Source organism: Bufo bufo, chromosome 6, assembly GCF_905171765.1.
Source record: "Bufo bufo chromosome 6, aBufBuf1.1, whole genome shotgun sequence".
Classification (NCBI taxonomy): domain Eukaryota; kingdom Metazoa; phylum Chordata; class Amphibia; order Anura; family Bufonidae; genus Bufo; species Bufo bufo.
In genome coordinates this window covers 162,375,137-162,399,894 of record NC_053394.1, presented here as the reverse complement: position 1 = coordinate 162,399,894, position 24,758 = coordinate 162,375,137, and the positions used below count along the sequence as shown (strand labels likewise).

Below are 24,758 nucleotides of genomic sequence, written 5' to 3'. Positions count from 1 at the left end.
CTGAGCTGGTCACCCACCTTTGCGGTTGTCACCCTCCAGTCTTCCACATAGAGAGCACACGACCAGCCTGAAGTGCCTTAGCACGGTCCTTACATTCCCACAAGCCTGGGTTCCTTCCTCCCAATCTCCCTCACCAACATCCTGCAAACTTCACCAAAAAAAAAAGTTCAGCCCACTCTCTCGGTCACGTGACTACACCCCCTCCCAGTTCAGGTGACGCACTGAAGAAATATCCCATAACTCAGTGAGGTGATGAGCGCTGCAGTCACGCTTAAAGGCGCACACTCATGGCCCCCGCACAATAATCTACATACACTCTCTCTGACATGTGACGTAGTCTCGTCTTTGTTTACATTTCTTCCTCACTACAAAATGGCCTCCAGCGGCCGACTGAACGAACGCGCATGCTCAGAGACTACAGCAAGCGGGGAGGCTTTGCGCATGCGTATACTTTCTTTACCTCTGGTTTATGGACGTTCGGACGTCATAACCCGGTGAAAGATGGCGACAGGGGTAGTGGCTCTCGGTGAGGGAATAAGGAAACGTGTAACGACGCCTAGTAATGTCGCGCTGTCAGAGTTTCGAAATGGCACAAAGGTAAATTGTGTGGTGCAGAGCATTCCGCCGTCCGCGGCGGCAAAGCGCAGTGTGGAGCCTAAGGAGACGCAGACCTGGGGGCGTGACGTCACAGCTGGCGTGTATTGCAGTTGATGTTCCTATGGGTGTGTCCTCATCAGATCCTAAAGCTTTGTGATGATAGAATAGGAGGCGCCATCATAAAGGGTTCCCTGGGTTCAGCCACCATTAGTAATGGCTATGGCAACATGGACACCAATGGGGTTGTGTGAATAGAAATGTGATTATTGCAAAACTATGTAAGTCAATGATGCTAGATCACGTTTTTTTCCGACATGAAAAAAACATCTGGCGCCCATTGACTTAGGGTACTTTCACACTAGCGTTGTTAGAATCCGCCAGGCAGTTCCATTGCCAGATCCGGAAATCCGTATGCAAACATTTTTTTCTGGATCCTTTAGACTTATTCATTGAAATACCGGATCCGTCTTTCCGGTATTATCTGGAATAACGGATCTGGTATTTAAAGGGAGTCTTTCACCAAATATGACCATTAGGCTTCATGCACACGACCGTTCCCTTTTTTGCAATCCGCAAAACACAGAAGCCGCCCGTGTGCCTTCTGCAATTTGCAGAACGGAACAGGCGGCCCATTGTAGAAATGCCTATTCTTGTCCGCAAAACGGACAAGAATAGGACATGTTATATTATTTTGCGAGGCCACGGAACGGAGAAACGGATGCAGACAGCACACGGAGTGCTGTCCGCATCTTTTGCAGCCACATTTAAGTGAATGGGTCCGAACCCGAGCCGCAAAAACTGCGGCTCAGATGCGGACCAGAACAATGGTCGTGTGCATGAGGCCTTACAGTCCACTCAGATCAGGTTCTCCATTACTTTCCCCCGATTACTATGGTACCTTTCATATTGCAGTCCATCGCCGATTTGCTCCAAAAAACACTTTTATACCATATGGTAATTAGGTTCTGAAGGTGCCCAGGGTCAGCGTTCATGCAGCCGGTGCCCAGGCTCCTCTGCGCTTTGCTTACCAAACCCCTCCTCTTTCACCCCTTTGGCCCGTCCTTGTTTAATCTGATTACCTCCTCTTCTCTGTCTGAAATCCTGTGCCTCCGCTGGCTGGATCGGGTTGCGCAGGCTGGTGCATGCGCATTGAAAGTCCCTGTTCCTCTGCCCATAATGGGCAATGCAGTGCGCATGCGCCGGGAATGTGTGGAGCGGCGAGGATGCGGGATTTCAGACAGAGAGGAGGAGGTAATAATATTAAACAAGGGCGGGCCAGAGGGGTGAAAGAGGAGGGGTTTGGTAAGCAAAGCGCAGAGGAGCCTGGGCACCGGCCGCATGAACACCTTCAAAACCTAATTACCATATGGTTTAAAAGTGTTTTTTGGAGCAAATCGGCAATAGACTGCAATATGAAAGGTACCATAGTAATCGGGGGAAAGTAATGGAGAACCTGATCTGAGTGGTCTGTAATGGTCATATTTGGTGAAAGACTACCTTTTATTTTTTAGAAAGAACTGCGCATGCACAGACCGGAAAACCGGATCCGGCAATGCAGAAATTTCCAGAACACTTGTTACATTAATACTTGTTGGCATTAATACATTTCAATGGAAGTTAATCCCGGATCTGGCAAGTGCGGTAGTGTTCTGGAATTTTGGCCGGAAAAAATATTTTGTCCGGTCAAATACCGTACAAGGGACGGAACGGAAGACAACCTGATGCATACTGAACGAATTGACTGACGTCATTGGAGGTGGGAAAGTGGTCAGTGTAGGGCAGAGTGGAGAAACATAGAGTGCCTGCCGAGATTACAGTCAGTATACATAGTAGATGTACAGTGTGTTACCTACGACCTCATATACTATTATACATATACAGTGTGTTATGTATTATATATACCTCGTACTACAATTTATAGCATGTCATTGTAATGTGTGTATGATGTAGTATGAGCTGAGGTATATATAACACACAGTATATGTTATGTATACTATTATTAGGTATATAAGGACTCTAAGGAGTGTATGATGTAGTATGAGCGAGGTATATGATATATCAGGGCTTCAGACTAAAAAAAAAATATCAAGGAGCCATTGGCACCTAACCTGAAAAATGTAGGAGTCAAATTTAAAATACATATAATTACGGTTTAATAAAAAAAAAACACACACGTCTTCCCTAGGGTTGTCATGATACCAAAATTTTGACTCGATTTCGATACCATAAAAAAGTATTGCGATACTCGATACCAGGTGAAAAAAATAAAACACCAAAAGAGCCGTGTGCATTCCAGATTTTATGGAACGTCTGAACCATAATAGAACAGTCCTAACGTAATTTTTGTCGGGACAAGGTGACAAAAAAATGGCAAATTGCAAGTTTTTTTGTTACGGCATTCACCGCATAGGAGATATTTTTAAATATTTTAATAGTTCGCACTTTTTCGGGCATGGCAATATGTAATTTTTTGTATTGTTTATATATTTTATATGTAAAATTGGGCAAAGGGGTGATTTAAACTGAATATTTTGGTGTTTTTTTTTTTTTTACTTTTTATTAATAACTATTTCCCCCCTTAGGGGCTATCCCTTGTCCTATTCACCCTGATAGAGCTCTATCAGGGTGAATAGGATCTTACACTGTCCCTGCTGCTCTGTGCTTTGTGCACACAACAGCAGGGAGCCGACTATGGCGGCCAGGGCTTCAGTAGCGTCCTGGCTGCCATGGTAACCGATAGGAGCCCCAGGCGTACATTGCTGGGGCTCCGATCAGAATTGCCACTGCCACGAATTATTATAAAACTTGGGGGGGGGGGGTTGGGGGCGCACTGCGCCACCAATGATTCTACTTTATAATACCGGGTTAGAGGGGGGGGGGTTGCACTGAGCTGATACCGATATTCTGTGAACTTTCAGGCCGATAGCTGATAACTTATACCGATATTCTGTGCATTTTCATTTTAGAAAAAAATGTAAAAATAATTCCACTGCGCCACCAATGAATATAGTTTATGCTTAATACAAACGCAGGCTGCTCTGTGGGTGCCAGGCATATCCCATACCCGCCACCCAGCCTCTATGACTGCATGCTGCGATCCGCCGCTATTAACCCCTCAGGTGCGGCACCTGAGGGGTTAATAGCGGCGGATCGCAGCATGCAGTCATAGAGTCTAGAGGCGGGGTGCCGGGTATGGGATATGTCCGGCACCCAGAGCGCAGCCTGCGTTTGTATTAAGCATAAACTATATTCATTGGTGGCGCAGTGGAATTATTTTTAATTTTTTTTCTAAAATGAAAATGCACAGAATATCGGTATAAGTTATCGGCTATCGGCCTGAAAGTTCACAGAATATCGGTATCAGCTCTAAAAAAAATCAATATCGGTCGATCCCTAGTTTGAATCCATCAGCATGGAGTGTGTCTGCTCTAATGAGTTTGGGTGGATTTCCTCCGGGTGCTCTGTTCTCCTTCACAAGCTGATAAGGGTAATTGGATCGTAATGAAACTGGCCATAGCATGTGTAGCTTGTGACAGGGACTGACTACCCCCGCACAATGCCGTGGAGCATGTTGGCGCTATATAAGAAAGGGTACATAACGGGATCCCCATAACAAGGTCTCTGTGATTACACGTTCGGACCTGTCATTACCCTTATAGTAAATGAGGTACTTGTGCTCCCCATCAAATAACAATTCTGGAGCATCTTTTCTTAAAGGGAACCTGTCACCTGTTTTGTATATAGAGCTGAGGACAGGGGCTGCTAGATCGCTGCTAGCACATCCGCAATATCCAGTCTCCATAGCTCTGTGTGCTTTTATTGTGTAAAAAACCGGAATTAGACTTACCGGTAATTCAGTTTCCATGAAATCACCATGACGGCCACAAGGAGATTGACCCATGACCTCTGTGGGGGCAGGAAACAGAGAAGAGGTTAAATTGCCCCCTCCCACCACCACACCTCAGTGTTCCAAAGATATCAAGTGCCAGAAGTGTATTAGTATTTCCCAGTATTACATCATACCAGAAAATACCGGTGAAAGAAACTTCAAACAAAAGAAAGGGAGGGAATATATGGGCCGTCATAGTGATTTCATGGAAACTGAATTACCGGTAAGTCTAATTCCGGTTTTCCCATATCATCACCATGACGGCCACAAGGAGAGTTCTAAAATTATTTTTTATGGGTGGGGGCAACCGCTTGGAGAACCTTCCGACCAAAGGAGAGGCCAGAGGTTCCAGATAAATCTAAACGGTAATGTTTCACAAATGTGTGAATACTAGACCAGGAGGCGGCCCTGCATATATCATACAGGGAGGCCCCTGCTCTTTCAGCAAAAGTAGTGGAGACAGCTCTGGTAGAGTGAGCTCTAATATTGGAAGGAGGATCCAGATTCTGATTCTTATAACATAGGGTAATAGTGTCTTTAATCCATCTTGCAATGGAGGATTTTGAGACCCTGGATCCCTTATTCTTTCCAGCAAATTGGACAAGCAGGCTGTCAGACTTCCTGAAGTCCCTAGTGGCTTCTAAGTATCTAAGGACTGTACGCCTAACATCAAGGAAATGAAATTTCTCTTCCTCCTGATCCTTGGGATTGTTGAAAAAGGATGGAAGGAGGATCTCTTCGCCTCTGTTGCGGTCTGAGGCTACCTTTGGCAGGAAACCTGGGTCTAGTTTGAGCACAATCTTATCCTCAGTGATGGTAAGGTATGGTTCCCTAATAGAGAGAGCTTGAATCTCTCCTAGTCTCTTGGCAGAGGTAATTGCTATAAGGAAAGCAGTTTTGAATGAAAGCAATTTAATTGAAAAACTCTCCAATGGCTCAAATGGGGAACACATAAGGTTGTTGAGAACTAAATTTAAGTCCCAGGTTGGGCTGCGGGATCTTAGCGGGGGTCTAAGTCTACGGGCAGCTCTTATGAATCGTTTGACCCCTCTATGGTCTGCCAGGTCGGCGTCAAAGAAGGCGCTTAATGCCGAAATTTGAACTTTTAAGGTGGATGGAGAGAGGCCCATGTCCAGACCTTTTTGTAGAAATTCCAGAATTTTCTGGATATTAGGCCCTACAAAATTTGGATTCTCTTCACCCGACCATGAACAGAACCTTTTCCAGATCTTCAGGTATATCGCGGAAGTTACTTTTTTCCTGGAACATCTCAGGGTGGCTATAACCTTGTCTGACAGGCCCTGAGACTTTAAGAGGGAAACCTCAGGATCCAAGCCGTGAGCTTCAGGAACTCCGGATGAGGATTTAGCAAAGGACCCTGGTATAGGATGTCCCCTCTGAGTGGGAGTCTCACTGGTTCGTCTATTGTTAGTTTCAAGAGAGGAGCGAACCAACTTCTCTTCGGCCAGAACGGAGCGATCAATATTACTGTGGTTCTCCCCTCCTGAATTTTCTGAATGACCCTCGGGATGAGAGGCAATGGAGGGAATGCGTACCCTAGATCCCAGCACCATTTTAGGGAGAAGGCATCTATTCTCCAGGGATGATCTCCAGCATTTAGGGAGCAGAATGTTTGTACTTTCGTATTTTTCCTTGATGCGAACAGGTCTATTGTAGGAAGCCCCCATCTTTGGGTTAGCATATTGAAGACCTCTGGATTCAGTGCCCACTCTGTATGATCTACAGTACCACTTGTCTGCTCAAAAAGTCCGCTTCTACAGTCGTGGCCAAAAGTTTTGAGAATTACGTAAATATTGGAAATTGGAAAAGTTGCTGCTTAAGTTTTTATAATAGCAATTTGCATATACTCCAGAATGTTATGAAGAGTGATCAGATGAATTGCATAGTCCTTCTTTGCCATGAAAATTAACTTAATCCCCAAAAAATCTTTCCACTGCATTTCATTGCTGTCATTAAAGGACCTGCTGAGATCATTTCAGTAATCGTCTTGTTAACTCAGGTGAGAATGTTGACGAGCACAAGGCTGGAGATCATTATGTCAGGCTAATTGGGTTAAAATGGCAGACTTGACATGTTAAAAAAGAGGGTGATGCTTGAAATCATTGTTCTTCCATTGTTAACCATGGTGACCTGCAAAGAAACGCGTGCAGCCATCATTGCATTGCATAAAAATGGCTTCACAGGCAGAGATATTGTGGCTACTAAGATTGCACCTCAATCAACAATTTATAGGATCATCAAGAACTTCAAGGAAAGAGGTTCAATTCTTGTTAAGAAGGCTTCAGGGCGTCCAAGAAAGTCCAGCAAGCGCCAGGATCATCTCCTAAAGAGGATTCAGCTGCGGGATCGGAGTGCCACCAGTGCAGAGCTTGCTCAGGAATGGCAGCAGGCAGGTGTGAGCGCATCTGCACGCACAGTGAGGCGAAGACTTTTGGAAGATGGCCTGGTGTCAAGAAGGACAGCAAAGAAGCCACTTCTCTCCAAAAAAAACATCAGGGACTGATTGATCTTCTGCAGAAATAATGGTGAATGGACTGCTGAGGACTGGGGCAAAGTCATATTCTCAGATGAAGCCTCTTTCCGATTGTTTGGGGCATCTGGAAAAAGGCTTGTCCGCAAAAGAAAAGGTGAGCGCTACCATCAGTCCTATGTCATGCCAACAGTAAAGCATCCTGAGACCATTCATGTGTGGGGTTGCTTCTCATCCAAGGGAGTGGGCTCACTCACAATTTTGCCCAAAAACACAGCCATGAATAAAGAATGGTACCAAAACACCCTCCAACAGCAACTTCTTCCAACAATCCAACAACAGTTTGGTGAAGAACAATGCATTTACCAGCACGATGGAGCACCATGCCATAAGGCAAAAGTGATAACTAAGTGGCTCGGGGACCAAAACGTTGACATTTTGGGTCCATGGCCTGCAAACTCCCCAGATCTTAATCCCACTGAGAACTTGTGGTCAATCCTCAAGAGGCGGGTGGACAAACAAAAACCCACTAATTCTGACAAACTCCAAGAAGTGATTATGAAAGAATGGGTTGCTATCAGTCAGGAATTGGCCCAGAAGTTGATTGAGAGCATGCCCAGTCGAATTGCAGAGGTCCTGAAAAAGAAGGGCCAACACTGCAAATACTGACTCTTTGCATAAATGTCATGTAATTGTCGATAAAAGCCTTTGAAACGTATGAAGTGCGTGTAATTATATTTCACTACATCACAGAAATAAAGATCTAAAAGCAGTTTAGCAGCAAACTTTGTGAAAACTAATATTTTTGTCATTCTCAAAACTTTTGGCCACGACTGTAGATTCTGGGATCCCTTCAGGTGCATTGCTGAGATGGATTTTAGTTCTTCCTCTGCAAAGGAGACAATTTCCTCCTGAGATACTCTGGAGCCTCCTTGATCGAGTACCTCCCTGATGTTTCAAGTAGGAGACCACGGTCACGTTGTCTGATAGGACTTTCACATGCTGATTTCTTATCAACTGTCTGGCGGAGAGTAGAGCTTCTCTTACCGCATACAGCTCCCTGAAATTTGAAGATTGGGCCGATATCAGATGCTTCCACGTTCCCTGGAAATAGGCTCTGTCGATTTTCGCTCCCGAACCGGATTGGCTGGCATCCGTGAAGATGGTAATTGAAGGCGATTTGATCCATGGGACTCCCTGGGAAAGATTCTTCTCCTTCATCCACCATGAGAGAGATCTCTTTACTGATCCTGGAATTGGAAGCTTGGAGTCCAGAGAGCCCTTCTTGTTCCAGTGGGACAATAGCCAGTTCTGTATCACTCGACAGTGAGCCTGTGCCCACTCGACAGAAGGTATACAGGAGGTTAGGAGGCCGAGTAGGCTCATTGCTTCCCTCACTGAGCATCCTTTCCGGCGTTGGAAGTGCCTCACCTTGTTTATCAGGGACTGGATCTTGCTCTGTGGTAGGAAGGTTGACTGAGTTACGGAGTCTAGAGTAACTCCCAGGAACCTCACCCTCTCGGATGGAACCAACATTGATTTGGATTCGTTCACTATCCATCATAGTTGAGACAGGCGGGACAGAAATATTTCCAAGTCCGACAGCAGGAGTTCTTTTGAGTCTGCTATAATTAGAAAGTCGTCCAGATATGGCACTATATTTAACCCTTCCTGTCTGAGTGGGGCTATCATTTCTATCACTAATTTGGTGAAAAGCCTTGGAGCGGCTGAAATCCCGAAGGGTAGTGCTATGAATTGGAAATGAAGAAGCCGATTGGAAGGGTCTAGGATAGCAAATCTTAGAAACTTCTGGTGATCTGGGTGAATGGGGACATGCAGATAGGCGTCCTTCAGGTCGACTGAGCACATAAATGCCCCTAGCTTTATCAACGGTACTATGGATCTGAGAGACTCCATCTTGAACTTCCTGTAAAGAATAAACTTGTTCAGTTGTTTCAAGTTTATGATGGTCCGGAAGTCTCCTTCTTTTTTTCCTTACTAAAAATAGGGTTGAATAGTACCCTCGACCTCTTTGAGACGCGGGAACTGGGATTACTGCACCCTTCTTCACCAAGTCCTGGACTCCTTGGAAAATATTTAGGTTGGAGAATCTGGTAGGCATCTTTGTGACGACGAATCTTGGAGGGGGGAGAGAGGTGAACTCGATCCTGTAACCTTGCCGAATGATATCCAAGGCCCAAGGATTTCTTGATGTTAGTGACCATGGACCCAGGAAATCCTTCAGTCTCCCCCCTACAATGGCGTCATTGTTTGTCCTCGAATTTGGATTGGGGCTTAAGAAGGAAGCCTCTTCCTCTACCCCCTTTGGGATAAGACCAGCGGCCTGACTTGCCTTTCCCTCTAACAGCCTTGTTTTGTCCACCGTAAGACCAAAAGGACTGGTTCTTTCTAAAGGACTTTTCCTGAGGGAATCCCTTTTTCTTGTCGGCCGCTTTCTCAAGAATCTCGTCTAGGACCGGGCCGAATACATATTCTCCTGAAAAGGGGATAGATATTAACTTTTGTTTAGAAATTCTATCGCCCGACCAAGATTTCATCCACAAAGCCCGACGAGCCGCATTGGAAAGCCCTGCCTCCTTAGCACAGAATCTGATAGATTCCGCCGATGCATCTGCCAGGAACCCCGTAGCTGATTTAAGTAGCGGGATGGACTGCAAGATTTCTTCCCTGGAGGTCTTACTGCTTAGGTGGTGCTCAAGCTCCCCTAACCATAAGTGCATAGACCTGGCGACAGACGTTGCTGCGATGTTGGTCTTGATGTTAAACATGGAGGCCTCCCAAGCCTTCCTTTAAAAGGGCATCTGCCTTCCGCTCCATAGCATCTTTCAATTGGGCGGCATCCTCAAACGGCAGGGCAGTTTTTTTGTTAACTTTCGCCACCTGCACGTCTATTTTAGGGGTCTCGTCGAACAACTTAGACTGAGAGGGGTCGAACAATAGTCGATTTTTAAATTCTTTGGAAATCCCCAATCGTTTTTCTGGTTCCGACCATTCCTCCAGAATCATTTCTCTAATGTGTTCGTTTATGGGGAAGACCTTGGATTTTTTCACCCTGAGTCCCCCGAACATTTCATCCTGAATGGATAAGGATCTAGGGGTTTCTTCAATCCCCATTGTCGCTCTGACTGCCTTTAATAAGTCACTCATCTCTTCTGAGGAAAAATAAAATTTCCTATTATTTTCGCAGATTTCTCCTTCAGAGAGAGAGAGAGAGAGATCATCCTCCCACTGCACGGAAGTAGAAGCTTTATCGTCAGCATCCTCGGATCCAGAGGTAATGATCCTAGAACGCGGACGCTTGCGAGAGGGCTCGTCCTGGGGATCAGACGGAGCAACTCTAGCGGCCCTGATTTCTTCCTGAACCACAGATCTGATATTCTCCATAAGGGACGATTGTTCCTGCTGGACCACATCAGAAATACACTCCTTACAAAGCTTCTTTCCATATTCTTCAGGCAGTCTTTTAGCACAAGAGATGCAGCGAGGAGGTTTTTTAACCTTTTTTTGCACCTCTTTAGCCTGAAATAAATATGGAATAGAGGCATCAGAAATAACCTAGTAAAAATACTGTGCCATAAGAAAAACGGACCCCCAGAGGGATACTTACAGGAGGCAGAGAGGGAGCATCAAGCTCCATAACAGTTTGTACCTCAGGACCTGACATATTCTGAAGTAAAGTGCAATTGCAGTACTCACAGACCTCAGATCAGCGTTCCTATGGCCGTCCCGCCTTTTATTCAAACTGCTCTGTCCTCCTGCGCTTTACTTCCGGGTTGCGTCACATGACTCGAACCCGGAAGTGACGTCACCGACGTCGGGGTGCGCACACGCCGGCCGCTACCAGCCCGACCCACAGGGGAGGAGGAGGAGGAAGATTGCGGCCCGGGAGCAGGCTCCAGACAAGCCGGAGCGAGTCCTCCCGATACCCCCCAGCCCAGCATAAGCACGCGGCCGCCGGCGGACTGGGGGAGCTCCGATGAGCTTCAGGTAACCAGGAGACCGTCCTCGGACCCTCCTGGAGAAGAAGAAAATAAAAAAGAAGACTATTTCCTATCTTCATCTCCCTGCCGACAGCAGGGAGACTCTTCTCTGACCCTGGCCACAGTGGGGACAGGAACATTGAGGTGTGGTGGTGGGAGGGGGCAATTTAACCTCTTCTCTGTTTCCTGCCCCCACAGAGGTCATGGGTCAATCTCCTTGTGGCCGTCATGGTGATGATATGGGAAATAAACGATTTTATATATATGTAAATGAGGCTACTAACTTTTCCGGAGCCCAGCCACACCCACTGTGAAGGAGCCCAGAACCGCCCCGCATCCTCCAAATCTCCTCCTTGCTCCCCGACGTCACAAAGCTATAGCGCCGTAATCTCGTGATGCGCGAGCTAGCGCATGCGCAGTGTCGGCATAGTGTTCCTTCCCTGTGCTGGCATCAGCCTCAGGGAACAAACTGCGCATGCGCTAGCTCGCGCATCGCGAGATTACAGTGCTCTAGCTTTGTGACGTCGGGGAGCAAGGTGGAGATTCGGAGGATGCGGGGCTCCTTCACAGTGGGTGTGGCTGGACTCATCTCTGACAGGACTCATCTAAGGTTAATTTATATATCTATAAAATGTTTTTTTTTTTACACAATAAAAGCACACAATGCTATGGGGACTAGATATTGCGGATGTGCTAGCGGCGATCTAGCAGCCCCTGTCCTCAGCTCTATACCCAAAATCCAGGTGGCAGGTTCTCTTTAATGTCTGCTTTGTGGTTGTTCCCTATTATTCCTCCTAGAAAAGAATGAATAAATTGACAAGTGGGTGTTACTAGGGTAGATTGTGTTCCTTAATATTATTAGAGGGGTATTCCCATCTGGGCTATGCGGTCCATTCACAGCGGGTCCCAGAGATGGACCTACAACTATAGGACATCTGTAGCATACATTTCCCAGATGGAACGACCACCTCTCCATTCACCTCTATGGGAGTTCCTGAAATAGCTTTGTTTTGGGGGCCTGTTCTGGAGACAGGTGTGGGTCCCAGAGGTGGGTGGTGGTATACTCTGATGTGGCCTAAGGGCTTATTGAGACAAGTATTAGCTGCAGCAGGTCGGCCTGGCTCAGTTCCCGGGCAGCCACCCTTCAGCACCCCACAATAGTGTCATGTGGTGCCAATGATCTGACAGAGGGAGGCCCCGGTTAAATGGCCAAATTTGGAGTTATCGTCAATCCCAGCCATTCTTGCAGAAGCCCAGCTACGTATTATAGCTGATTGCGTTGGCACAGTGACAGTGCCCATGGGATCAGATCCAGTAACCCCCTGGGATCTCCTGCCTGTGCCATACTATTAAAGGTTAGGTTGTTAAGGGGTTAAACATACAGTAGGTCGGTGATGTTGCCTTGATCATGTAGCTGTTGAACATATACTGTTCTGGTAGAACTCGGGTGTGTGGTGTCCGGGTTCTGCTGGTACAGTACCAGCTGTAGTCATAGAAACATAGAATGTGTCGGCAGATAAGAACTAGGGATCGACCGATATTGATTTTTTTTTAGGGCCGATACCGATAATTTGTGAACTTTCAGGCCGATAGCCGATAATTTATAGATTATTCTGGGAATTTTCATTTTTGAAAAAAAAAAAAAATTCCTACACAAATCTGCTGAAAATTAATATGTTTATTGTTAACGTGTAGGGTTTTTTTTTGTAAATCTTTCTTTTTCATTTATACTTAATATATATTGGTGTTTTTTGTTTTTTTACTAACTTTTAGCCCCCTTAGGGACTAGAACCCTTCTCCTATTCACCCTGATAGATCTCTATCAGGGTGTGTAGGAGCTCACACTGTCCCTGCTGCTCTGTGCACACAGCAGCATGGAGCTTATCATGGCAGCCAGAGCTGCAGTAGCGTCCTGGCTGCCATAGTAACCGATCGGAGCCCCAGAATTACACTGCTGGGGCTCCTATCGGAGGAGCAGGGGAGATGGGATCCTGTGGCCACTGCCACCAATGATTAATACTGGGGGAGGGCTGGCGCACTGCGCCACCAATGTTTTTAATACTGGGGTGGGGGGCGCACTGCGCCACCAATGATTAATACTGGGGGGCTTGGGGGGGGCGCACTGCGCCACCAATGAAGAGAAATCTCTCATTCATTCATATACAGGAGGCGGGAGCTGGCTGCCAGCTCCCGCCTCCTGTATATGAATTAATGAGGGATTTCTCTTCATTGGTGGCGCAGTGGCCATAACCCCTCCCCTTCTCTTGTCCTCCTTCCTCTGATTGGCGGCAGCACAGGGGGAGGAGACACTGCTTCCTTCTCCCCTGTGCTGCTGAGGGAACACGGAGAGCACTGTCAGCAGCGCGATCTGTGTTCCCAATACGTTATCGGAATATCGGCAAAATAGATGCCGATACCGATCAAAATACTGAATATCGGCCGATAATATCGGTAAAACCGATAATTGGTCGATCCCTAATAAGAACCATTTGGCCCATCTAGTCTGCCCAATATACTGGATACTATGAATAGCCCCTGGCCCTATCTTATATGAAGGATGGCCTTATGCCTATCCCATGCATGCTTAAACTCCTTCACTGTATTTGCAGCTACCACTTCTGCAGGAAGGCTATTCCATGCATCCACTACTCTCTCAGTAAAGTAATACTTCCTGATATTACTTTTAAACCTTTGCCCCTTTGTCACTCAGAGGGGAGGAGCTGTCAAGCAGCTCAATACAGAGGGCACTTCACAGTGAAGCTCCGCCTCCAGTGCACTTCTAAGGATAGAATTTTATGCTACTTTTACAGTGGTGTTTGGTGCGGATCCGTCATGGATCTGCACAGACAGATCCGTTCAGATAATACAACCGTCTGCATCCGTTCAGAACGGATCCGTTTGTATTATATTTAACATAGCCAAGACGGATCCGTTTCTAAAACCACTGTAAGTCAATGGAGGACGGATCCGTTCTCTATTGTGTCAGTGAAAACAGATCTGTCCCCATTAACTTACATTGTGTGTCAGGACGGATCCGTTTGGCTCAGTTTCATGCAGGCAGTGTTTTGGTGTCCGCCTCCAGAGCGGAATGGAGACGGAACGGAGGCAAACTGATACATTCTGAGCGGATACTTTTCCATTAGAATGCAAACTGATCCGTTTTGGACCGCTTGTGAGAGCCCTGAACGGATCTCCCAAACGGAAAGCCAAAACGCCAGTGTGAAAGTAGCCTTACAGAATAAAAGTTCATATTCACACTGCTCATGCTGAGAAAAGTTTAATAAAAGGTATGTGTACTCCCCAGTGCAGTTCACCGTAGGTCCGAAATGTCGCCACATTTGTAACGTGCTATAGGAACTGATGGTTACATTGAAGACTCTGGTGCTGACAGAGGAGGGTCTTGAGGGGACAAAGCCCTTGTGTCCTGTCAATATTCTAATAGCTTGCCTCTATAATCCAAAGAGAACCAGTACTGATTATTCTCTAGTTAAGTGTTCTTGCATGGCAGGACCACTTACTGTTATCTCACATATATTCTTATTATAGCCAAATTTACCACCCTAACTCCTCCCACAGTTTTTACACTACATAGACAGTAATAAACGTGCGGATTGTTCCCAATTGGTGTGCTATTACTTTATGGAACGTTTCGCCGAATGGTTCACGAAATAAAGCTAGAGTGGAAGCTGAAAAATCAGGACGTGATTTCTAAACTGCCACCACTCCCTCATTTTCAAGCCCACCTACACAAATCGTATATCAAAACGTTCAGCTATCCCTGCTGCCACTAAAAATGTCCACGGCTAAGCCATAGTCCTGATAGTTTTCACAATATTACCATTTGTTTGCAACTCACGCCGCCCATTGACATTCATTGAAATTCCACTCTAGCCACTTCAAATTTGAAGGGCAATTTCTAAACTGCGACTGTGCCTTCATTTTTAATGTTTCAGAGACATACTATGACATATTAAACAAACCGTATTAAGATGGCAACCGCCAGGGAAGTGAGCAAGTTGGAGCAGTTTGTTTTTAACCGTTCTTCTCTGCCCTTGCTGTAGAGTGAGTTGCCATAGAAACTCAGGTGTGTGAGCAGCCAGCAGAGTGACAAAAGCTAAAGTGTGAGCTGAAAAATCAGGACATGATTTCTTAACTGCCACCACGCCCTCATTTTCAAGCCCACCTACACAAATCTGCTGCTAATGTTTTTATAAATGTATGTTTTAATGTAACTGTGAAGCACTTTGGGCAACAACATTGTAATTAAATGTGCTATATAAAATGCATTTCTCACTCTATCAAGCTTGCCATGTGCACTTTTTAAATTTGATCAATCAATTGGTTAGTGTAATGTTTACTATCTTTACTCGCTCCAAACACTCCACACAGTTACTCTGCCCACTCCATAAAGTTACTCTGCCCGGTCCAGCCTTTCCACAGTTACTCCAGCCACTCCAACCACACAACAATTACTCCAGCCACTCCACCCAGTTACTCCGCCCACTCCAGTTGTAGACTACTGGTGGAGGCAAGAACACTTCACACAATTTCCCCAGAAATTGTAGCTTTTCTAGTTGTAGATGCTGTATTTAAAGGGGTGGCTCCAAAATCATCACCTATGCACAAGAGGGGTGACGTGTTAATTGATAGGGTCCATAAGCATGAGAATGAAAAAATGGTGGTGTGGTCGAGCATGCATGTGCGACTCCATTCAGATCTATGAGAATGATGGAGCTAACTTTCTCAGTCCCATACAGATGAATGTAACGCCAGCTCACATGCTCGACGTCTTTCATACAGGGGATACAGGATCCTCATTATTGTGACAAATGGAGGGGTACCAGCAGTCAGATACTTATCCCCCCTCCTGTGGAAAGGTGATAAGTTTAAATCTGGGAAGAACCCTATTAAAGAGGTTGTCCCCACTCTGAGTGCCACGTTGCTTCAGGGCAGACCTCAGCCCACACGGGCAGCAGTGTAATAAGTGGTCTATTTCTGGTGTCTTCTCCAGGCCACCTTCCACTATCGTACATTACTGTGTGATGAGAAGCGCACAGTGCTGGATGACAGCTCTACCAGAGACAAGCCCATGGAACTGATCATCGGCAAGAAGTTCAAACTGCCGGTATGGGAGACCATCATCTGCAGCATGAGAGAAGGCGAGGTGGCCGAGTTCCTGTGTGACACTCCGGTATGTCATCTATCCCTCTGTAGGGGCTGGTGGGGTCCTCCTGTAATGTATCGTCTGGTATACGTGGAAGGCTGATTGCTCCCAAATACTTTTCCAGCATGTCATTGAGTACCCTCAAGTTTCACGGAGTTTGCGCCGGATTGCGGCAGGAGAAGACCCTCGTGAAGGCCAAAGGCACTGCTGTGGAGGGATTGCCCAGCTTCACGACCATTCCCTTGGTTATCCAGACCTTGATGTTCTACAGAAAGACCCTCAACCTCTGATCTTTGTCATCACTGTTTTAAAGGTAATGCCCTTGTAGAAAGCATGCTGATAAATTAACACCAGCTCCTAGCTGTACATCAGATACTGATTTGATAGGGACTAGCTCACGTGTTGGGGCACCCCACATCTACCCATTTAGGCATGTACTGTCTGCTTTGATCATTTGGGACATAATCCCCATAAGCATATATACAGTTGTGTTCAAAATTATTCAACCCCCACTGAAATTGAGTGTTTTGGCCAGTTTGACATTGATTTTGATCATTTCAGTCATCTTGTTTACAATTAAATCAAAGAGGCACTTGTAAGTCAGACAAATATAATATAACATTTATAATGAAATAACCACAAATGTCTTTTCTGTGCTCACATCATTATCAGTTTTATTCAACCCCCAAGTGACATTCAATCTTAGTACTTAGTACAACATCCTTTTCCAGTTATAACAGCTTCTAAACGTGAAGCATAGCTTGACACAAGTGTCTTGCAGCGATCTACGGGTATCTTCGCCCATTCTTCATGGGCAAAAGCCTCCAGTTCAGTCACATTCTTAGGCTTGCGCGCTGCAACTGCTTTCTTTAAGTCCCACCAGAGGTTCTCAATCGGATTTAAGTCTGGTGACTGCAATGGCCACTTCAAAATGTTCCAGCCTTTAATCTGCAACCATGCTCTAGTGGACTTGGAGGTATGCTTGGGATCATTGTCCTGTTGAAAGGTCCAACGTCTCCCAAGCCTCAGGTTTGTGACTGACTGCATCACATTTTCATCCAATATCTCCTGGTACTGAAGAGAATTCATGGTACCTTGCACACGCTGAAGCTTCCCTGTACCTGTAGAAGCAAAAACAGCCCCAAAGCATGATTGATCCCCCCGCCATGCTTCACAGTAGGCAAGGTGTTCTTTTCTTCATAGGCCTTGTTCTTCCTCCTCCAAACATAGCGTTGATCCATGGGCCCAAACGGTTCTAATTTTGTTTCATCAGTCCACAGAACACTATCCCAAAACTTTTGTGGTTTGTCCACATGACTTTTGGCATACTGCAGTCGACTCCTCTTATTCTTTGGAGACAGCAAGGGGGTGCGCCTGGGAGTTCTGGCATGGAGGCCTTCATTACGCAGTGTGCGCCTTATTGTCTGAGCTGAAACTTCAGTACCCACATCTGACAAATCTTTTTTCAGTTCCTCAGCAGTCACATGGGGACTTTTCTCCACTTTGCGCTTCAGGTAGCGCACAGCAGTCGAAGTCAGCATCTTCTTTCTGCCACGACCAGGTAGCGTTTCAACAGTGCCCTTTACCTTGAATTTGCGAATGATGCTTCCTATGGTGTCTCTTGGTATGTTTAACATCTTTGCAATCTTCTTATAGCCATTGCCCTTCCTGTGAAGAGAAATAACCTCTTCTCTTGTCTTCCTGGACCATTCTCTTGACTTCACCATGTTTGTAAACACACCAGTAAATGTCTAGAAGGAGCTGAGTATCACAGTCCTTTTAAATCTGCCTAATTGGTGCTTATTATGCTTGTCTGCTGCTCCTTGACATCCACAGGTGTTTTCAATACCTGATCGAAAACACTTGAATGAACCTCTGTTCTTAAGAGTGGTAGTCTTTAAGGGGTTGAATAATTGTGTCAATGAAGAAATCACGAAAAAAACATTTAATACTGTATGACAAAAACAATTGATGTCATTTTAGTTGCATTTGGTTCTTTAAAAAGTCCTTGTAAGATTTCATTCTGAACACAATTACAACTGTACACTAAATTCCCTAAAACCCTTTACAGCATTGGGGGTTGAATAATTTTGAACACAACTGTGTATATATATATTTTTTTATTGGAATAATTCAGGCTGAAGTACAAGCAATGCACCATTAACCCTAGGATATCAATATCTGAGCCTCTGAAATTCCAAATGTAATAAGGGGGCAGTCCCATGAAGACAACTTATCCCCTGAGCGCAGGATAAGTTTCTGCTTGTCAGGGTTCTGACTGTTAGGGTCCCCACCAATCACAAGGACAGGTGCCCGTGCTCCCAGTTTGAATGGAACGGTGGTCACTTATGTGTGCTTGGCACTCCATTCAACTCGATGGAACTGCTGGAGATAGCCATATGCTTGACCTCCACTATCTCCAGCAGCCCTATCATGCTGAATGCAGCGCGCATACTTGACACCACCACTCTATTTAAACGTGGGACCCAGCGGTCGGACCCCAGCTGATCAGCACTTAGGGATTTGTTGTCTTCATGGGACAGTCCCTTTAAAGGTTGTCTAGGACTCCTCAGCACCCCTGCCAATCCGCTGTTGGAAGAGACTGCAGCATTTAGGCGAGCACTGCAGCCACTGATATCACTGCCCCTTAGGGCTCATTCACTGCCCCTTAGGGCTCATTGCGGATCCACAAAACACTGATACCGTTCATGCGCATTTTAAGTAATGGACAGCCCTATGATAGAAATGCCTATTCTTGTCCACAATTGCGGACAAGAATAGGACATGCTCTATCTTTTATCAGGGCCACGGAACAGAAGTAAGGATGTGGACAGTACACGGTGTGCTGTCTGCATCTTTTGCGGCCCCATTGAAATGAATGGGTCCACATCCGTTCCGCAATGGATGAGGCCTCAAATATACAGCCATTATTATGTAGCATGATGATCTTCTGTTCTAGATAGAGGAGCCTGGTTCATACAGGCAAGACGCCTGGGCAATGACAGATGACGAGAAACTGGATGCTGTGCCCATGCTCCACCAGGAAGGCAATCAGTTGTATAAGGACGGAAAGATCCCAGAAGCAGCTGCCAAATACTATGAGGCTATCGCTTGCCTCAAGTCCTTACAGATGAAGGTACGTTACAGTGGAGCCTGAGATATATATATATTTTTTTGCCTCGGCTCAGTCATTGTAAAATGAAAAGTACATATTTTTTCTTTTTTTCTTAAGGCCCCTTTACACTGCTACAATTGTCTGGAAGGAAGCGTTCCTTCCTGACAGTCGCCTGCTCGTCAGTGAAGGAGACCTCTACATTTACATGCAGCAATCTCCTCCACGGTATCAGGAGGAACGATTTCTAATGCCATCGCTCGTCTCCATACAAAATCGTTGTTTGCCAGCAGCGGCATGTCATCTAAACAATTATATAAAGGGATTTTCCGAAACTTTAATGCTGATGACCTGTCTTCTGGATAGGCCATCAGTATCTGATCGTGGGGGGGCCACAGCCTTCTCCATGCTCAGCAAGCACATTCACTAGAATGGAGCTGAGCTGCGCCTAGGCCACGTGACCCATGAAAGTGTCGTCACTGGCTTAGGCAAAGCTGCGAGAAGGCCGCAGCGCTACCGAATTGCCGGTGCCTTCTTAAAAGCTGATCAACGGGGGTCCCGGGTGTGTCGTGTCCCTAACGATCAGATACTGATGACCTATCCAGAGTATTAAAGTCTCAATCCCTTTAAGTGTCTCCACAATTGAACCAATTACGCTTACATTGGGAGATTTTCACTGACGAGCGTTCCTGTGAACACTCGGTGATAATCTGCCCAATGTTCGGGCAGTGTAAAGGGCCTTTACGTGACCCACCCCCTCACCATTTACTACTTGCTGTCAGTGAATATGAACATTCTTGCTTACGTCCAGAGATTGTAAACTTACAGCTCGCAGCAAATTGACTGGATTACTGCACCCTGTGGGTTTATAGAAAAGATTTTGCCCTATAGGGAAACACAGCCATTTTATCATAAGTCACTTGCAGTAGACAGTGTCCACAGCGCCATGCCATGATGTCACTACCCAGCAGCACTGTGTGTGTTGAGAGGCTTTATTTCTTTATATGGCTCTATGCAGTCAGAAATGCAAACCCCAGCAAAGGTGGGCTGCTCCTTTTCCCGACAGCTTAGCCCCCAGTCAGCTGTTCAGTAGCTCCAGCCATTAGTGTGGTGGACAGAGTTGCTCCCATTGAAGTGAATGAGAGCAGAGTTACAGTAACCAGCTCCGTCCACTACACGGTGGAGTAGAGCTGATCTGCAGGGCGCCAATCAGTCACTATAAAAAGGAGTGGACAACCCCTGAAAGGATGGGATCCTTGGCCCTGAATATAGAGATGACTCGGGCATAGTGTTATAACATGCACGTGTGTACTGTCGTAGTGAGTGTATTCTGCGTTAATGTCTCAGGAGCAGCCTGGATCTCCCGATTGGATCGCTCTTGACACAAAGATCACTCCATTGCTTCTGAACTTCTGTCAGTGCAAACTGTTGGAGGGTGAATACTACCCAGTGCTGGAGCACTGCTCTTCAATACTAAACAAGTATTCAGGTATGTACTGCACTCCTCCTTGAATGCAATAAAATTTTAAATGTCTCTAATTTAGTGATACAAGTACTGGCCCTTTAAGAGAAAAAACAAAGCCTGCAGTAAGGAGTAGTCTGGTTTCCCTCCTCAGGATAGGTCATCAGTATCAGATCAGTGGAGGTCCGACTCCCAGCCCTCCTGCTGATCAGCTGTTTGAAGAGGCCGTAGCACTCATGAGCGCCTCGTTCTCTACAAACAGCTGATCGGCAGGAGTGCCGGGATTCGGCCCCCACTGATCTGATATTGACGACTTATTTGGAGACATATACTGAGTCATCTCTGAGCAGAGATACAAGGAAAATGCTTGTTTGTCGGCAGCACATGTCCCACTGTACACAAGGATGTGCTGCCAATAATAAGCAAACTGTATGGGGATGAATGATCGCACGTCCTCATGCAGTGTACTGGAATACAGTTAATAGGTGCTGCTCACCCTACTAGTTATTCGGCAGGATAGTGTCTCATCTTTTCTCTCACTGTCTTCACGTGGTGCGGCTGCTGCTGGCAGTGTAATAAGGCTAATCTACATGCCGCTATGTCTATCCTCTTCTAGCCTGGCTGCGTAATGCACAGGGAAATATAACATTTTACATGAAGTGAAAATCAAGCTGTTGGCAACATCTGCAATAAAGGTCCAACTGGGTGTTACTGAGGGGAGAGGTGTCTGCACAGTCTAATTCTGGCAGCACTGATTGGATATTGTCAGACTGTGCAGGGACACACCCTCACTGGTAACACACAGTTGTACCTTTATTTTAGACTGCTGGCAATTCATTCATAACTTCTAGGAGGAATAATAAAGGATTGACTTAACAGGGCTCCAGAATTATTACATGGGGAAGGCAAGTAGTTACTAAAGCAGATAATGTTAGGAGAGGTCATGGATTCTTGGGGATTTTAATTTAATTTAGTTCTTGGGGCTTTTAATATTGATGATGTAGCCTCAGGATAGGTCATCAACATCAGATCGGCGGGGGTCTGACGTCTGGCACCCCCACCAATCAGCTGTATGTATGCTCTTCCTGCTCGCTGCTGCTTTGCCATAGACATAGCAGCGACGAGCAGGAAGAGAGACGGCATGTGCACAATGCACGTACAGCTAATCGGTGGGGGTGCCAGACGTCGGACCCCCACCGATCTGATATTGATGACCTATCCTGAGGATACGTCATCAATATTAAAAGCCTGGAGAACGCCTTTAAGGACTGGACCAATTTAGTTATTTTGGTGATATTGTAGGATTATTTTAAACATAATGAAATCTTTGATATATTTAGGCTGCAATATATGGTATAAAAGCTAGATGGCTACAGAGGGGAAGCCATGTATCTGGACAAAGGAATTCCTCCCCTGGTTTTCCCGCCTGGAGTATCCCAATTGTGTCCAGATGCATACCATCATCATATTCACGCTTTGTTAACACACGTCACGTTGCTATTAGCTTATTTGTATTTTTAGGTTCTACGGGTGACACCCGGGGCTTGGCTAATAGTGAGGTGGAGGATGACTCAAATACCACCTTTAGCCAGGTCTCCTCATTCTTTTACCCCTAGACTAAGGCCTCATGCACACGACCGTTGTGTGTTTTGCGGTCCGCAAACCAGATGGTGTCCGTTCTGCAATTTGCGGAACTGCATGGACAGCCATTAATATAACTGCCTATTCTTGTCCGCAAAACGCGGACAAGATTAGGACAGGTTATATTTTTTTTGCGGACCACGGAACAGAGCAACTGATGCGGACAGCACACGGAGTGCTGTCCGCATCTTTTGCTGCCCCATTGAAGTAAATGGGTCCGCATCCATCCAAAACTGCGGCTCGGATGCGGACCAAAACAACAGCCGTGTGCATGACTCTCAGAGTCACATGGCCACAATTGCAGACGAAAATAGCACATGCTCTATATTTTTTGTGTGGTTGTGGAACAAAACCTACGGCCGTCTGAATGAGCCCTTATACTGACATATTGCGGTCAGTATAATTCTGTAGAAGTCAGGTCATGCAGGGACAAAGCTGTGTGAGTTTCTGTTTATTTATTTTTTTAAGTGGGGCAAGCTGTAGTTTTATGGGTAGCATTTTGGGGTACATACAACTTTTTGATCACTCCGTTCAATGTTTTTGGGTGGGGAGGTGGCAAAAAAAAAAAAGCAGCATTCACTGCACAGGATCATTATTTTTAAATTGTTAATTTGCGGCAGTACAAATATTTTTTTTATATACACTCACCTAAAGAATTATTAGGAACACCATACTAATACGGTGTTGGACCCCCTTTTGCCTTCAGAACTGCCTTAATTCTACGTGGCATTGATTCAACAAGGTGCTGATAGCATTCTTTAGAAATGTTGGCCCATATTGATAGGATAGCATCTTGCAGTTGATGGAGATTTGAGGGATGCACATCCAGGGCACGAAGCTCCCGTTCCACCACATCCCAAAGATGCTCTATTGGGTTGAGATCTGGTGACTGTGGGGGCCATTTTAGTACAGTGAACTCATTGTCATGTTCAAGAAACCAATTTGAAATGATTCGAGCTTTGTGACATGGTGCATTATCCTGCTGGAAGTAGCCATCAGAGGATGGATACATGTTCTCATTCTGTTTACGCCAAATTCGGACTCTACCATTTGAATGTCTCAACAGAAATCGAGACTCATCAGACCAGGCAACATTTTTCCAGTCTTCCACAGTCCAATTTTGGTCAGCTCGTGCAAATTGTAGCCTCTTTTTCCTATTTGTAGTGGAGATGAGTGATACCCGGTGGGGTCTTCTGCTGTTGTAGCCCATCCGCCTCAAGGTTGTGCGTGTTGTGGCTTCACAAATGCTTTGCTGCATACCTCGGTTGTAACGAGTGGTTATTTCAGTCAACGTTGCTCTTCTATCAGCTTGAATCAGTCGGCCCATTCTCCTCTGACCTCTAGCATCCACAAGGCATTTTTGCCCACAGGACTGCCGCATACTGGATGTTTTTCCCTTTTCACACCATTCTTTGTAAACCCTAAAAATGGTTGTGCGTGAAAATCCCAGTAACTGAGCAGATTGTGAAATACTCAGACCGGCCCGTCTGGCACCAACAACCATGCCACGCTCAAAATTGCTTAAATCACCTTTATTTCCCATTCTGACATTCAGTTTGGAGTTCAGGAGATTGTCTTGACCAGCACCACCCCCCTAAATGCATTGAAGCAACTGCCATGTGATTGGTTGACTAGATAATTGCATTAATGAGAAATAGAACAGGTGTTCCTAATAATTCTTTAGGTGAGTGTATATGTAAAAACAATGGGAAAGGGGTTGATTTGAACTTTTCTTACATATTTTTTAAAACACATATCTGATAGTCAACAGGAGTTAAACTACAAAAAAAACTCAAGATCTCCTAACCTTGAAATCTACCTTTTATTAAATTTACATTAAAACACCTCAAAATAATAGTTTACAAAATTACAGTGAATATCTGATACACCATTTGTATAGGGTCTAAATTAAGGGCAGAGCTGTTGAGAGGTGGGACACATTGTATCCTTCTTTACTCACGATTGGTTGATACCGAATAGCATGTGTAGTCTAGGTAGTAGATATCCTTATAAGACTCTTGTAGTACGGCAGACCTTAATTCTCTCTCCTGATCCTATTACCGTTGGGAACAACATGTATATCCCTAACGAGTTCCTCTTGCTCTCCCTGCCTACAGGCAGAGCACCCACCCTAAAAGAGGCGACCCCACCTCTCGGTGGCTAAGCCCTTACACAATCCCTGCCCTCACCCTATAAACACACACGTTTTCCCCAAACATCAAAAGATTTAATGTAGGTATAATAAAAGGTAGAATTTAAGGTTAGGAGATCTTTTTGAACTTTATTTTTACTTTAATTAGTCCCCTGGGACTTGAACATGTGATCATTTGACTGCAGTTTATGGTATTTCAGTCCTGTGTGAAAAAGGACAATATATAACATGGTGCGATTTTAATTTAAT

General features: G+C 45.5%; 1 protein-coding gene across 1 annotated transcript in view; it reads left to right on the top strand.

Annotated features, from left to right (window-relative positions):
* The first annotated feature begins 440 nt into the window (after nucleotides 1-440).
* Nucleotides 441-24,758, top strand: part of LOC121003074 (aryl hydrocarbon receptor interacting protein) — a 31,816-nt gene continuing 7,498 nt past the window's right edge. Inside the window, exons 1-5 of the mRNA XM_040434641.1 lie at nucleotides 441-597; nucleotides 15,990-16,169; nucleotides 16,267-16,455; nucleotides 19,102-19,278; nucleotides 20,602-20,743. Of these exons, the coding sequence (XP_040290575.1) occupies nucleotides 502-597; nucleotides 15,990-16,169; nucleotides 16,267-16,455; nucleotides 19,102-19,278; nucleotides 20,602-20,743 (784 nt within the window). The 5' untranslated portion in view covers nucleotides 441-501. The remainder of the gene's footprint in view (nucleotides 598-15,989; nucleotides 16,170-16,266; nucleotides 16,456-19,101; nucleotides 19,279-20,601; nucleotides 20,744-24,758) is intronic.